The sequence below is a fragment of the Falco biarmicus genome, chromosome 5, assembly GCF_023638135.1.
Source record: "Falco biarmicus isolate bFalBia1 chromosome 5, bFalBia1.pri, whole genome shotgun sequence".
NCBI lineage: Eukaryota > Metazoa > Chordata > Aves > Falconiformes > Falconidae > Falco > Falco biarmicus.
This window is the reverse complement of record NC_079292.1, coordinates 67,226,870-67,242,512: the sequence shown is the minus strand read 5'-3', so window position 1 is coordinate 67,242,512 and position 15,643 is coordinate 67,226,870. Positions and strand designations below refer to the sequence as shown.

The following is a 15,643-nucleotide window of genomic DNA, read 5'->3' as shown; positions in this document are numbered from 1 at the left end:
CTTCCTAGTTCATACTTCCATTTTGAACATTGAAATGCTTTATAGTACATGACATGCTGCAGCTTAAACAAGGATTTATCATAGCTTTTCAGTTCTCAGGCCATGAGAGATTGCTGAAGACTGGTCACACAGCCCATTAGCTGTAAGAAAGTAGTTTCATAAATGCTTCCTAGCATTTGCATTCAGGTTTGATTTAAAATGCAAGCAGCAGGCTTCAACTACAAATACCAAGTTCCTCAGCAGTTCCCTGAAAGGAGATAACATGCATTACAATATGATGCAAGTCCCACAGGGAAGGGAAGCCATACACATCTGCTTCACAAGCATCAGTTTTAACTTCAAAATACACTGCAGCTGGGTAACAACATGAGCCAGCCCTCCAGTGACCATTTTGAGGTTTAAGAGTTTCAACTGCATCACTACTGAAGGACAGGTGATGTGACTAAGCTAGATCTTGACAGGATATGCATTTAAAGTAAGCAGTCTTAAAGAAATATGTAGCATTTAGCTTCCAATTTCTTGTTCAGTTAAAAAGGAAGCAGGTAACGAAGCGTTAAATTCATTTTGATCAAGGGAACACTAGAAAATGGCAACCACCAAGAAAACTCATTTGAACTATGTAGTTTACATTGAATTATTGAAACTTGAATAACAGTTCTATGTAGTAAGCATGTACACCCCACACCAGGAATAAGCTCTAGTTGATTTATTTTTAAAATAAAGACCACTGGCAAGATTAATACTAAAATGCATATTAACTTGTTTTATTGAGGCACAACAAGGCATTGTGAATAGCCCATACTTGAGGCAATCAATAGTGTAGTAAGCTGGACATTAATACAGTTTAGGGTAAGTGCAAACAATATACATTCACAGCTTTACTAGCAAGGCTACATCACAACTGATTAAAGTGCCAAATTAGTGCTGATTCAGTACCCCAACTCCATGATTTCACCTTGCATAACAGGACCATCATTTCCCCCAATAATGGAACCACATATCTTCTATAAAGTCAGTAAGTGCAAAGCTAGTCCCACCCCCCTCCACCAAGGTGTTCGGAGCAGCTCTTCTGTAAACATCGCACTGGATTTTAGTCCTGATAAAGGAGGTATCCCGAAAAGGTGGAGTATTTCCAGCTACTTCCATAGATGGCTCCTCTATGCAGACGCAACCAGATCTGATCTCCCTGGAACAGCTGCAGGACTGCATGATTACTAGCCGTTTCATGATCAGGAGCCCCATCATTTGCATATGCTGACACTAGGACCTCTTCATTCTTCATAAGATTCACATACAGGGGAACATTTACAGCCAGTTTCAGCATGTGGAAGATGAAGACATATGTACCATTCACTGGACAGTTGAACCTACCAAGCTGGATATCAAAAGTTTCTCCAAGGTTGTTCAGCAACAGATCAAACACAATTGGCTGGTCTAGAGTTCCAGGGGCCAAGTTAGATGTTCTGGCAGCAGAGAAGGCAACTCTCATCTGCTGCGGAAGGGGGTAGACGTGCACTGGTAGTATGGTGGCAGCTTGGCTTGTCACTGGCATATCAACAGGGGTGATGCTGCGGGAGTCTCCCTGCCCGGAGTCCCCACTGTTAAAGGTTTCATTGTCTCGTTCCGGACTGCTCACCTGAGAGGAATCACTCCACCCTGCTGTTAAAGATCATTAGAAATGATATGAGTACTATAACAGAAGGATAATATTATGCCTGCAAGTGTATAGGCTCTGCAACAGATTTGTCTTTCAGCTACAGCAAGTTGTCAGAAGGTGCCAGCAAGGACAGAACTCTGAAGCTGGTTTATATTCACACTTGCATTCAGCAAAATGGGCCATCATTAACTACAAACAATTACTTTTCATACTAATAAGCAGGAGAGGGTTGTAGCTTGTAATAGGTTTAGCTTTATTATTTGCCACGTATCAGCATGAAGTAGTCATTTAGTCACCTTCAAGATCTGAACTTGCACTTCAAGTAACATCAATACTGTTCTTCTGGAGTTACATAGTATCTGATTATGATGCTAGAATATTTTCAGTCTCAAGAACCAGAATTGCTTTTAAGCTTTCTGCACCCCCCAGCCCAAAATGAAGCTGTTTATCTTTTCAAAAGTGTGCATTAAAAGGGTCTAGAATGAAAACATTAATAGGTCTGAGAAACACAAAGCAGTCACACTCAAATTGCAAACCATTGTTATTTCCACAGGAAAGAAACACTTTAAGATACCCAATAAAACTAAAGTTGCTGTGGTATCTTAACATCAATATGGGTACTTCTGCCAGCTGTTAATTCACCACAATCTTGTCTTTCTTTCAGTTCTCTTTCTGAAGTATATTCTATGAGTCCTCCCTCAGACTGAGGGGACCTGCTTTATCCTAAAACAGTTTCCATGGTATGCCATCATTTCCCTTTATTCTTCAAAGCAGCAATCTACAGCTACTGTTCATGTCACTTTTCACTTACAATACTAAATCCAGCTTTTTCCAGCACATACAGTAGGATTAAATCATCCTGTTTACAACTTTTCAAAATACATGCTATTCATGCTTGGATTCAGACAGCTAGTCTTACACATTTCTTTCAGTTTTGTACTCCAGCATGGAAGTACATAGTAAAAGCTATATTCCCAAACTATTTTTCATTAAAAGTTATCTTCCAAGGTTTCTGGGATCTGATAACTTCTCTAGAATCAGGGGGGACTGTGCAATTAACAGAAGCAGCCAGAAAAAGCATTGGAACCATTCTGTGCATGTGTTACTAGTCAGTGTATTTGTGAAGAAAGTCCAGTGAGGTCAGAACTTTGACATGTGAAGGCACCAAACTGAGAATAGTGAAGTTAAATCTGCTATGCAGTGTTAAGAACAGTACTTAAGCTTCCACCTAGCTTGGTTAATTTATACCAAGCTTGATCCATTTGATCAGTAGTAGTACACTTATTCTTGCTATTCACAGTAACACTCCATCTGCTACACCCAAGCACGTATACGTACCACTGGGAACATGATGTTAGTCTTACCTCTTGAATTTGCTCGAGGACCACTACTTATCCCACCTCTTTTATAGCACTGCTGGTAATTAACATCCTAGACAAGAACAGAAGTATTGGGAAGATTGCTAAGCAAATCTGAAAACAGTTGGGCCTAATACAGTACTTTTCATTTGCACAATTCAAGCTCTAGAATAGACAATGGAGTTCAGAAATAAGATGTAGATAAACAGCCCTATTTACCTTAAATTTAATTTCATACAAGCTATTGCAAGGTAAAGACCTATTTTGATGCTGGTTCTGCAAATTAAGCTTCTGAACTATATGCTCAGTTCAGTTTGAGTAATACCTTAAGCCTCAGGTCTGTTCAAAGTCTGTACAGAAGAATATATCTCATGTAAAAGCTGAAGACCCTCCTCCCACCAGGATCCTTTGCTTTCTTACACGTTTTTTGGATTTTACTTATTTTGCCTAACCACCTATTCAGTCCCATTTAGGAGTTCATTATGCTACAGAGGCACTGAGTACCGACTTTAAAATCCAAATTAAAATAGACTTACTATAACACACCTTATTTGTTATCTGCTTGCATTTCAGAGATTCTCTTCAGACTAAAATTCAATCTGTCAGAGATTTTGACCTCTGAACTCTTGTCTGAATGGATTTCCTATTTCAACTGCCATCTACTGTTCCAAAAAAAGGGTTTTGTGTAGGAAAAAACTAACCTCTAGCTTGCTGGGAATAGTTCACCTGTTAAGCTAATGAAAAGCTACAGTATTGGAGACTTAGCTCCTGTATAGTGCTCAAAAGGCTACTGGAAACAAAGTCAATACTCACCCTCTGAGAATATGGCATTCCAGCATAATCTCTACCAGGGAACTGCAGCTGGCCATAGTTGCCATTACTTATTGAAGGTGAACCTCTGTAAGCATCAAAACCTGTTCAAGTAAGATTGATTATTCAGTATCATTGTTTGGTTTACAGTACAAGTCCAGAATGCAATTGGAGCTCCCTTTTGGCAATTACCATGGGTTTTTTTAATTTATTAAGTTATGCAATTACACATCCATTCTTTAGTTCAGAATTTGAAGCAGTCTCAGTACTCCCATAAAGAATGCATTTCATTAGCTACTCTGAACTACTGTGGATGTATCAAAACTACATGTGTATAAGTATTAACGTGAGACCTTAAGAGCTGCCTGTTTGATACTAATGGGACTGCACAGAACAGCTGAGAAAAATCTTATCTCTGGATCTAGCAAGTTAACATAAAGTTAAGAAATAATTTCTTCTGCTATTACAGATGCTTAGCTATTATTGTTACACATTTAGGTGCTATAATATTTAGCCTCTTTAGGTATTGGACTAACTACCAAAGAGGAGCTGCAAGCAATTTAGAACCAGATACTACCAGACCCTTAACTGCTGTTAAGTTAGAACCATACAATTCATTGGCTGGTACATGCTCCTACAAGGTATGGAGCAGTTTCAGCCCAGTAACTGAAACAAGTACCACAGAAAATGCCCTTCCACTTCAAAGTGGAATAGGCCACAGCTACCAAGAACTTCAAGTTAGTATCTGCTTAAAGTCAGCTTAAGCTTTCTGTAATACTTCAGCTAGCAGCAGAATAGCAACTGATTTGCAGAGACTAAACAATCCTCCTCTTAAGTTTGTTATTAATCCAGAAGGGCTCTCCACTACTGGAAACCTCCCCCCCATCCCAGTTTCTGCTGGTAATATTAAAGACAGCAGTGTTAAGAAGAATATCTTGGTTTGGGCAAATACTGCAAGTGACACCTGAAGAGAAAATACACAAGATTTAAGGTGGTAATAGATACAGACATACCTTTGTACCCACCAGGGGAGCGATATGAGTTAGCCAGTGACCTTCCACCTCTAGCAGATCCTCTGACAGACCCACGACTGTTAAGGTAAGGCTGAGGGGGTCTGGGAATAACATTAGTCTGTGCTGGATAAAAGGCAAGGCTACCATTGCTAACAGGAACAGCTCCATCAGGTTGGTAATTCACTGCTTAAAACAGAAGACACCGATGAATTCAAAGCTTTTAACTGTAGTAAGCTACCACACCTAGAAGCACTAGAAGCAATGGCAGCATTAGGAGGTTCAGAGACTGATTAAACTGCTCTGAATATCCTGTTCTTCTGCCCCTTCATTACTTCAAATAAGTGAGGATCCTCCCCTTTAACAAGTATTGCACTCTATAGAACAAAGTATACTGTAGACAGCCCAGGTTGTCATTGTAAGCCTCTGATGCATTCAGCAAGATTCAGTTGCACAGGTCAGAACAAGCTTGGTAGCAGCATCAAGAAAACAAAGCTAGAATAAATTTGAATTAACACCTGCTTAAGACTTTTCACTTGGAACCAGCAGTTCCAATACACTGATAAACTAGGTCACCTCAGAGTCGACATCCTTCAAAATGTTAAGACAATCTTATCTAGATAGCAATGAGACAACTATGGAAAGCTAGATACTTGGGTTCAGTCTCTTTAGACCCTACCACATGTTATCAGGCAGTTCAACCCCAAGCAACAGGTATTCAAGAATGCTTTTCACACACCACTTGATTGCACAGTAATATTAAATACAGACTTTGCAGCCATGAGTGTGCTTCCACTGGCCCACACTTTGTATTACTCCATCAATCCAAAAAGCTTAAAACTGCACAAGGTTAATCAATAAATCATGATGTTCCATCAAAAAACTGTGTAGAAGGTTGATCACCTGTAGTCTCAGTGATGACAAGGAGCATTCAAGCTACAAATGCTTTCCTGACTGCATGTAAGTATGCTCATTCTCTGGAGCTCTTAATCTTTGTATATCTCACTGACTTCACACAGTATGTCTATTTCTAGTATAATACCCATGAAGATTTCTCTGGCAGAAAACTAGTTTTAAATGACCTTGAATCACTTGATTAGATAGTCTTTTAAATCCAGATCCCTAGTTTTGAGCTTCCTTTTATCCCGGAACCTGTTTCAGGCATGTTTAGGGGCTAGCTTCGTTTCAAGTTTAGCATCAACTTTATAAATTTACCTGGCACAGTATCAGAATGTCAAGCAGGTCAGTTTCCCATTGAATAAATGAGCTCAAGACCACAGTTAACAGAAGTTCAGTGTTCCACAGGTAAGACTGAAAGCTTATTCCAACTTTATTTAGGACTCAGCAACTCCTAGCACTACTATTACCAGAGACCAAGTTAATGACTCTAAGTATTTCATTGTTGCTTCAATTCAAAGCAAACAGTCGTCTGACTGAATTTCCCACCTGCTGGGAAATTCAGGCACATCCATGGAACTAGTATAGAAACTAGTTTGAAGCAGCCTTTCATCCTGCTAGCAGTTTTGAAATTAAGTTTACCTACCATATGGTCAACTAGATAAGAGCTGATGTAACCCTAAAGTTAGCAGGTGCTACATAAGTGTTCAAGAATTTCACTGAGTTACAACTCACAGCACACATTGGGGAATTAAAATACTATTATAACCTGAAGATCTTTAAAGACCACTTGAAATACAGATGCAAGTACAGTTCTCACCTGAAGAGAGAGATTCTTGTGAAAGAGTTGTTTGTTCTGCAACATGAGAAGACTGCAGCTGGCATTGAGGAGGAGTCTGTGTACTTGCTGTAGAGAAACTCTGGTTATATCCTGCCGAATATGAAGAATCCTCTTTAATTTCCTGGTCTTTACGTGGCGGCAGTGGTGCATTCACTTTAAATACCTACAACATGTTTAAAGACAAATGCTTAACACTACCAGTTAAACCCTGCCTAATGCCACCACCCTACTACACTGTGGTTTAAATCCATACACCCAGACCAGTTTCAGAACTTCAACTATTTCTTAGAAATAATCAAGAACACTGTACTTCATCCTTTTCCCTCTTAGTAAAAGAGCTTAATACTGTTTATGTAGCTACTACCCAAGAAACATAGCTTGACACAGCTACTGAATTTGATCAATGGAACAGCTGCCATGCCATAAGCTATTTTTCTTCTATGGGAAATCCATTCTTGAATTCACTGACTACCTGTCCTACAGCTTTTAACCTATGGCTGTGACAGCCTATACCAAGATGAGATATGGGAAGAATTTGGGTCTTCACACATCTTGGAACCTGATGCAACACTACAATCCACTCAAATACCCTATTAGACAGCTTTCACCCCTTTGGTAAATTGAGCCTTAACTTCCTACTCATTTTAAGTTCCCTCTGAGTAAATATGTAACCTAGCAACTTGTAATTCAAAGTTTAACATTATAGCCTGTGCAGTATGGTGGTACACAGATATTACTGTTAGTTAAATCTAACTAGAGTTCAGTCACTCCAGTTATTATTGCTTTAGAGCCAATAATCCAAAGTTACCAGAACTGATGCTGTTAGAAGTGACAACTAGTATCAAGATCAAACAGGGAGAAAGAAGTCTGTTTTCAGTAAAAAGGATCTGAATTTCACATAAGACCTGTCAGCAGTACTGATACCGAGTCCAGAGGTGTATCTGACCATTTTCCAAGACTATGAACTGTTTGAAGACAGACCAGGACAAGATACAGGTACTTGCAAGGGACAGCTTCATAGCATGACAATTCTTGCCAGTTGTAGAAGCCTCTATAATTAAAATGGGAAATGAACACTTTTTCCAGGGTCAAGAAACCAAGTGCTGCCTCTAAGAGAGAGAAACCCCTTGTGATACTGAGGTGTCAAGTATAAATTTTGACCCCTTATAAAACACAAATTCTGTCTTTATTTTACCAGATGAAGTAATCCAAGTCATCCAAAGCAATCCTCTTCCTAAAAGAAATTTAAGGATGCTGTGCAGTCAGGCTATCAATACCCAAATCCTGGAGTATTTGTAGCAAGTGGTCTACTTTTTCCTACAGCAAGTGTTACAGGCAGAATTCCAAGGACTAGGGCTACAGGCAGGATCTGCCTTTAAACTTTCATAAGCACAAAGGCAGCAATAGGATGTTCAGACATCTGAGGACATGTAAGCAGATGCTTCCATTACGGTCACTGTACTACCACTATTTGGCGAGGAACCATCTGACTTCTGGCTACCTACTGAAATCCAGTGGCTGCGTCTTCTTGGCAGCAATGAGAATCTAGGCAATGTAGAAAGAAAACCCTGCACTACAAAGTTAGACTGCTACCACAAGAGGAATTGACATCCTAGCAATTTAGTGACTGTCTGCCAGTTTGACCCACAAATCCCAAGAAAAATCTTGAACGTTTAGTATGCCTGGAAACACCACAGCATTCATTCAAGCGAGCTTTCGGTGGTACTGTTATGATCAAAAGCACTCTGGACACTACGTTCAGATATAATCAGAATGACTGAAACTAAGACTCCATATTTATATCATGACAGATGCTTCTTATAGACCGGGTCCCCAAAAAGACTAGATTCCTTGATAATAGATAGCATGCTGCTATTTCTCCACTTTCATGAGAAGTCACCACCTAGCCACTTGGCATAATTTAAGTAGATCTGTCTTAGAAAGAACAACCTCCCTGCCACCACTTGCATTATTTAAAGTGTATATTAAAATTCTATACCTTTGAGGACTGTTCTACAAATACAAAAAACCAAGAAGAGTCATGTAGTAATTTACTACAGACCACATCAGGATGTCATAGGTGTCTTAGTTCTTAATTCCTGTGCTCTGAAAGGCTGTTAGCTACCTTCTTCCACAAAATCCTACTATATACATCTCAATACTGCAAGATTCAGATTGTCCAAGCAAGTTGTGGAACTGCACTGCTACATTTGTTGAAATAGAGAATGCTTTTGGAGAATCTCAATCACCACTTTTAAGCAAGAACATTAAATGAATGTTTCTAACACCGTCAGAAGACATCAGAAGAGTAGTCTGACTAAGTACAAGGAAGGGAATATTAACAACTAAATGGAGATCCATCCTCCAAGTCAGTCTAAACTTGCACTGCAGATTACTAGACAGCAGCAATGGTAGTAATGTTAGAGAACATTAGTAATGATGTACAGCCTGAAAAAAAATAGTATCTATTTGCAAGAAATGCCACTTGGTCTGTGTGGACTATTCCCTTGATGTCTATATTGAGTACTTGTTAACAAGATAGACTGCTGTAGCTTAATAACCTATCAAGGACACATTTTCCATTATTCCAGTGGAGTTTAGTTTTACCCCACTAAAGCAAACTGTTTAAAAAGCAGCAAGATCAGTTCAGGCTTTAGAAAGCTTTTAGTCCTAACAGCTATATACTTCAGAATTCCCTCTCTCCTCTGCAGTCTATTTGACATTTATGCATAAGAACAGTTTAAGCATAATGAACTTTACCCTGGGGCACAGCTATAAGTCTGCTTCTTTCAGGTCTCACTTCTCCCTTTTTAGTTCCTTGAGGCTACTAAGATATCCCAGTATTAGGTTTTGGGATTATACAGAGCAAAACCAGGACCTCTGTTCTTAGATGATCTGTTTTAAGTTCTGACAGCACTGGAGAAGCAGGGTTCTAACTTACCAAACTAGTTTTTTTTAGCATTAAAACATCATAATGATCTATCAAGTTCTGTACTATATTAAGAGAAGCCAGCTACCCAGTATTAGGACCAAGTTATTAGCATTACCATCAATTATTCTTCTGTGGCCTCAAGTTGCATACTTACAGTCTGCATAGCCTGAAAGGGAGCTGCTGTTATTGTGACAGAACTGCTACTTGCTGGAGGAGACTGAAAGCTTTGCGCTGGTGGCACTGGTGATATGGAGGTGCTTGAAGTAGGCAACGGTGACTGTGGCTCACTTGGGAGGGGAATAGTTGCCTGAGGCAAGAATAAGTGTAATGAAAGGTCACTTGATAGTTATCAGGCAGTAACAGAAGCAGTTAATTTGTTCTAAAGCCTAGACTGACAGAAGTCAGCAGTTTCTACAGGATGACATTTGGACACAGTAGAGCTACAAAATAGCTTTTGCTTACAATTTAAAATTTTGCTGTGCATCCTCAGCAAACAGTACTTCTATTGCAATCTCTGCTGATTCAGAGAAGTGTGCCTATGAGCTACTATACATACCACTCATTGTAATAATTTCACAATAAAGGGACATTAGGTATTTTTCTACCACTAAGGAAACACATAATGCCTGTTCTATTTATTGGAAGATTATTGTCTGGCTGATATTAAAATTGACTTCTCCTTTCTAAAGGAACTCAGGAAGTTTAGGGGTTTGATTTTTTCCCCTCTCAACTTAGTCAATCATGTTTCAGATTAGAAACAAAGCTGAGTTGTCCAGACAAAGTATTAACCAGCATTAAGTCTCATCTGTGCAGATGGCAAAATGAAGTGTTAATTTAGAATACCAATATTTATAGGAATCAGAAGTCAAAAGGAATGTAAGGCTTTAGACATTTAAGCCATCAATGTTTACCCTCACCTGTATTCATGATAGCTCACCTGGGCAATTTCAATCTTTTTGGGTATCAGTGGCTCAGAAATACGTGAACTTGTCTGATACAGTGGCTGAGATGTAAATTTCTCAGTCTCTTGAGAAAGTGATGCTGATGCCTAGAAGAAACCATATATGCACCTGCTATTACAAGAAGTATTGCAGGAAGCACAAAGTTCTGCTAGAGCTATGACATACCAGTATATAAATTTAAACAAGTGGATCTTGAAAGACCACGATAAACATTAAGTCCAAAGTAAACATACTAATATTAATCTCAGCCAAAAGCTTCAAGTACTTAGCTTTAGATTCAGACTTAGATCACCCTTCTTACACAAGAGGTTGTACAGCTAGCCCTGCAAAGTCAGGTGAACTGTAGATTGCTTCAAGCAGTTTTTTACAGTGAAGTCTGACACATAGCCGTCTCATTAAATTACACAGAAAGACATCTCTAACATTAGGCTTCTGGTAAACTCTGTTGAACATAGCTTCAGAGCCAAACTTTTGCTTGCTTTTGCAAGCTTTTCATATTCTATCTTTGACTCACACTTCTAATGCTAACTTTAAGAGTTGCTTATACTTAGATACACAGCCTAGGGCTAAAACCCGGTCCCATTCTCACTATGTATACCATCACAGATACATCAGACAGATCTGGCATGCACTTGTGTACCAGGAGAGTGCACTGTCACTGTGTATTCCCTGGTTGGGCTGAGACCAAACAAAGCTTATCTACTGCTTTCCACAAGAAACTGCACTGGAGAAGACAAAACACCACATTTCAAGCTTAAGGGAGCAGAGGTGTGCTGGGCATAAGCAACCCTAATTCCAAACAATAAGTTTGCAAAAAACTCAGAACACTACTAAATAAGATGTTCTACATTATAACACAGCACAAATCTTCTGGATGCATATTAAATAGCAAAAGTCAATCCTTGTCAGCCCAACAAGTCTTACGACACTGTAGAAGTGAAGAGAAGGTGTCAAGAACCAGGCCAAAACTATTGCTTCAAGAGACAGCAAGACTACAATATCCCGATCAGGACTGTTATATTCAACTATACAGTACATTAAAGGATAGAGTAAATGCTATGCACACAGTATACTGATAGCATGTACATCAACAAAAACGTTTTAAAAGCATGACCATCTCTCCATTATAATCTATATACACTGTATTAGAGAGTTCAAGAGGAAAAAGCCAACTGTGTTTCTAAACACAGCAACACTCAGCAAAAGATCTTTAAAACAGTGATCTGCATAAGTAGAAACACTATTTTCAGCTCTAACCAATATTTGAATGCTAGTTGAAGATTTAACTGCACATAATTACAGTTAAGCAAGTTTGAGGTCTTGGCTGAACACCACTAAGTCAGATTCCCAGTATTTCTTCAGTTAATGCTTGAGAGAACACATCTCAGTCTTCAGCTTACACAGAAGTCTGCTATTTCATAACAATATCCATCCCAACCCATGCATCCACTGTTTTGTCATTAGAGGGAGTATTCTACACTGTAACCAAAGCAAATATTTATGCTGCTCATATGTTCCCACAAGAATGTGGACCACACTTTTTTTTCATCCCACAGCCTTCCCATTTCAAGGGGCAGACTGTTCACTTTGCATTATGCATTATTAGGAAAATTTTCCCAGCCTTCTTCAAGTATTCCATAATGTCAGCTATACTATTGTTACTTGGCATTCTGTCCCTGTATGTTGTTCAAGCATAGTTATTCAGGAGAGGCCTCACCACAGCCTTCTGTTAAGACAGCTCTCTGAATGCCAGTGATATCCCAGGGTGTATTACCTGGGGTGTCTGCGATGCCACCAAGTCTTCAGTTTCAGAGCCAGAAAGAGCCTGATCAGCAGATGCTAGGGAAGTATTTGAACCATGCAATGTCATGGATGAAGGAGCAGCCTTGCACAAAGAGAAAAGAGGTAAGGTTTTGAAAGATTATCTTAAATGTTGCATTTCACCGAAACCCACACTGGGGCATTTCAAAGTAAACCTCAGAATAAGGCAGGAGGTGAAGTGTTTTGACCAGTTTCCTAGGAATTCTTGTTAGCAGCAAGGAAACCTATTTACAAGCCAAAGTGGCAAGACATGCAAGCACAGTGAATGAATTTAAGGTTCACTTAACCATGGCTGCTAAAAATTGAGACACTGTCCCTCTGCCATAAGTGAGGATCTCAAATATGAAGACATGCACTACCTAGGAAAGCAGCAGCATGTTCTTCTGCATGCAGCTTAGCTATGAGTTGAATCTATGGATTAAATATTCAAACTATGTCAGCATGTCTTCAACATTCATTTTACTTCACAAAATTCCAAATATTTGTTGCTACTTTTCAAGCAGAAGAGCAGCCAACTTTGTCAGCATTTGAGTGATCTTAGACTTGCAAGTTACTAAGTTATATGAAATCTGTTACAAAACTACTGACAAGAAAAACAATTTAAGTCTAGTAAGTAACCTCTGTATCATTCCTTGGCTACAGCTCTGCCTCTTCAGGACAGTTCTAACTTACTTGAAGGGGCTGTTGAAGAAAATCACTCTGACTTGGCAGTTTCTGTTCTTTTGAAGCTGTAAAAGAATGTTAAGCAACATTTACTTTTAAATTCCAACACTAAATGTAGTTTCAGTGTGCAGTTCTACTTTTTGAAACATTTGGTATAAGAAGATACATGCTTTTCAGTGTGTGCACTGCAAATATTTAGACTTGGCATCAGTAAGCCAAGCTTCAGTTCCCTTGTTGAAGACAGGTATTGAGTGAATAAAAGTATCTTACCACAAGAGATATCCACTTTCCAGATTAAAACATTAAATATTTAGAACTGGTTAATTGTGTTTTACAGCCCAAGAGCCACCCAAACATTTTCTCAGTACAGCCCTTTGCAGAAAGTTCCAGTTTTCTAAGTGTAGCTAGAAAACTGCTCTTTATCCTGAGCTCATTCACACCTTGTGTCTATATCCACACCACATCTAGAGAAGTTTGTTACACAGATAGAGCATGTCAGTTCTGCAGCTGGGTTCATATGCACATGCCAGTCAATGATTATACAAGCATTCCATTTCCAGGCAGATAACACTAACTGAAACCACCTCCAGCAACAAAAAAGCAGGGAAGAGGCTCAAGCTGCCTTTTTTAAATTAGACATTGGTATTCTTCATAATTAGACAAGCTGTCTTCACAATGCCTACTGATCTACAGCCCAAGCAAACCCTGTTAGCATTTACAAAAATCTTATACACAAGTTACACTTACAGTATTACCTACCTACAGGACTACTTGCAGGAGTAACTGAAGGCGGTTGGGATGAACCAATGGCACTTGGTGAAGCTTTATCAAAATCCAGAATGGACTCCTTTTGAAAAAAAAAGTCATTGGTTGGGAGAAAAAATTAAACCCTAGATACAAAGGAAATACATGAGACAACTTGCTGTTAGAGCTAGATTAATTTACTCAGTGCAAACATGCATTGTTAATATTGTTTTCCCTAATCCAGTAGGAACTGAAGCTTTGTGCTACAGAGAAAAACATACTTGCATGAAGTTGTAAGTCCCTTGTATCTGAGTCATCAGATCCTGAAGTTTTTCCCTTCTCAATACTGGATCTTTTGGAAGAGTTGAAGTAGAGCAAAATTCTGCAGCTGGCTGATGTGCAAGTTTAGGCACCTAATAAGGAAAAAATTATTAAATCCAATACTGGAAACAAGACAAACTACCTTATCCAATAAACTTCCAAAGCAACTTAGAGGTGTCAGATACCATGGGTCAAGGAATTCTGTGCTGTTATTGTTATTTCCTGAACCAAGCTTTCATTTTGTTAAAAAAACATCAGCTTACTGTTGCCACAACTAGTTAAGCAACAGAATTAATTCACTTAATTTCTTAGTCAAATGTACAGAAAACAGCAGATTGCCAGCATTTAGTGCTAGATTAGGAACCTCCATCTAAGGAAACCCACATATTTAAGTTGAAGGCCAGAACAAACTTAAATCAAAGCTGCATAACTGAAGGTTTAAAACATACTTCCTCCCAGTAGAGCCCACACCAAGAAGTACAGATCTTTTTTTAGGATGGCATTTCCAGACATTCTTAAGAAACTGCACTTAAGAGATACGTTGCAAGCAGGTTATTCAGGATTAGACCAAAGTGCTTTCACTAATAAGCCAGACAGTCTTAATGCACCAGCTCCTGCAGAAAAATGTTTGGCATGAAAAATACACCTAGGATCCCATGGGGGAGCCTAACTTTTTAGCTAAATAAGGACTTCTATGGTGCATTAAAACTCCTTGACTGTTTCAGATTGTCCCTTAACAGCTCATACAACTGGTTCTCACTTCACTTTGAAAGAGAAAAATATTGTCACAAAATAGGCAAATCTAAGGTGTCAGGAAAATCATGATTGTAAACTCCTCAAATAGCACAAGTCCTGTTACTTACATAGTGACAATAATATTAAGACTGTCTAGATAGTCTAACATATCCTTTGAAAGCAGCTTGGGGAAGAAACAGGCTTCCTTTAAGTATTTTAAAACCATATTTTTTATCAGTTCTCTAAAGCTTTGCTGCACTTATGTTTATCTATGCAGCTAGAGAAAAGCAAATTGAAGACATGAAGTATTTGCATTATTTCAACAGGCTCAAGTGTTGAGACACACAAGAACACATGAAAGCTTTTACTTTCCTACAGTATAAACATCTGTTTTTCTGAAAGGAGGTTACTACTTCAATACACTGTACAGCAGTATAGTTGAGTATTTGTATGAAGTAATTTGACTATATGGCAGAAGGGTACGCATCATGACATCTGTCTCACTAAATTCAGAAGAAATTGATAAAAAGCTCTTCATCCAGTTTTAGGACAAGCCCAAGAAGCCTCTTGCATTTCTTCAACAGTCACATGAAACTGATCACTAGCATTTGCAAAAACTCCAATAGCATGCACAGGGAAGAAGCTTGCAGGATTTAGTGAGCTTCACAAAGCATAGTCCACGTACATGCAGTACATCATTAACTCTAGAGGACTCCATTTCTATCCAATATTTGTGGCCCAAACAGTAACTACTTGTTGAGCTGTGAGAAGTTTTACTTTATTCTAGAGCTGGAAGAGTGCACCTTTGTACTACTCCATCTTAGATTTCCTGATGCACAAGCACTACCTTTTACAGCAATATAAACTTGCTTAGTCACTGTTTAGTTTCCAA

The 15,643-nt window shown here is 38.9% G+C and overlaps 1 protein-coding gene across 6 annotated transcripts in view; it reads right to left on the bottom strand.

Moving 5' to 3' along the window:
- Positions 1-748: 748 nt before the first annotated feature.
- The window catches only part of CAPRIN2 (caprin family member 2), a 34,675-nt gene continuing 19,780 nt past the window's right edge, over positions 749-15,643 (bottom strand). For 4 of the 6 annotated variants that reach the window (XM_056341318.1, XM_056341320.1, XM_056341321.1 and 1 more), the window contains 11 exons: positions 13,977-14,108; positions 13,711-13,798; positions 12,961-13,016; positions 12,242-12,352; positions 10,443-10,553; positions 9,660-9,812; positions 6,553-6,736; positions 4,839-5,024; positions 3,829-3,929; positions 3,022-3,088; positions 749-1,659 (listed from right to left, as the gene is read on the bottom strand). In XM_056341318.1, the coding sequence (XP_056197293.1) occupies positions 1,091-1,659; positions 3,022-3,088; positions 3,829-3,929; positions 4,839-5,024; positions 6,553-6,736; positions 9,660-9,812; positions 10,443-10,553; positions 12,242-12,352; positions 12,961-13,016; positions 13,711-13,798; positions 13,977-14,108 (1,758 nt within the window). In that variant the 3' untranslated portion in view covers positions 749-1,090. The remainder of the gene's footprint in view (positions 1,660-3,021; positions 3,089-3,828; positions 3,930-4,838; positions 5,025-6,552; positions 6,737-9,659; positions 9,813-10,442; positions 10,554-12,241; positions 12,353-12,960; positions 13,017-13,710; positions 13,799-13,976; positions 14,109-15,643) is intronic. The other 2 variants (XM_056341323.1, XM_056341319.1) reach the window with 1 other exon arrangement.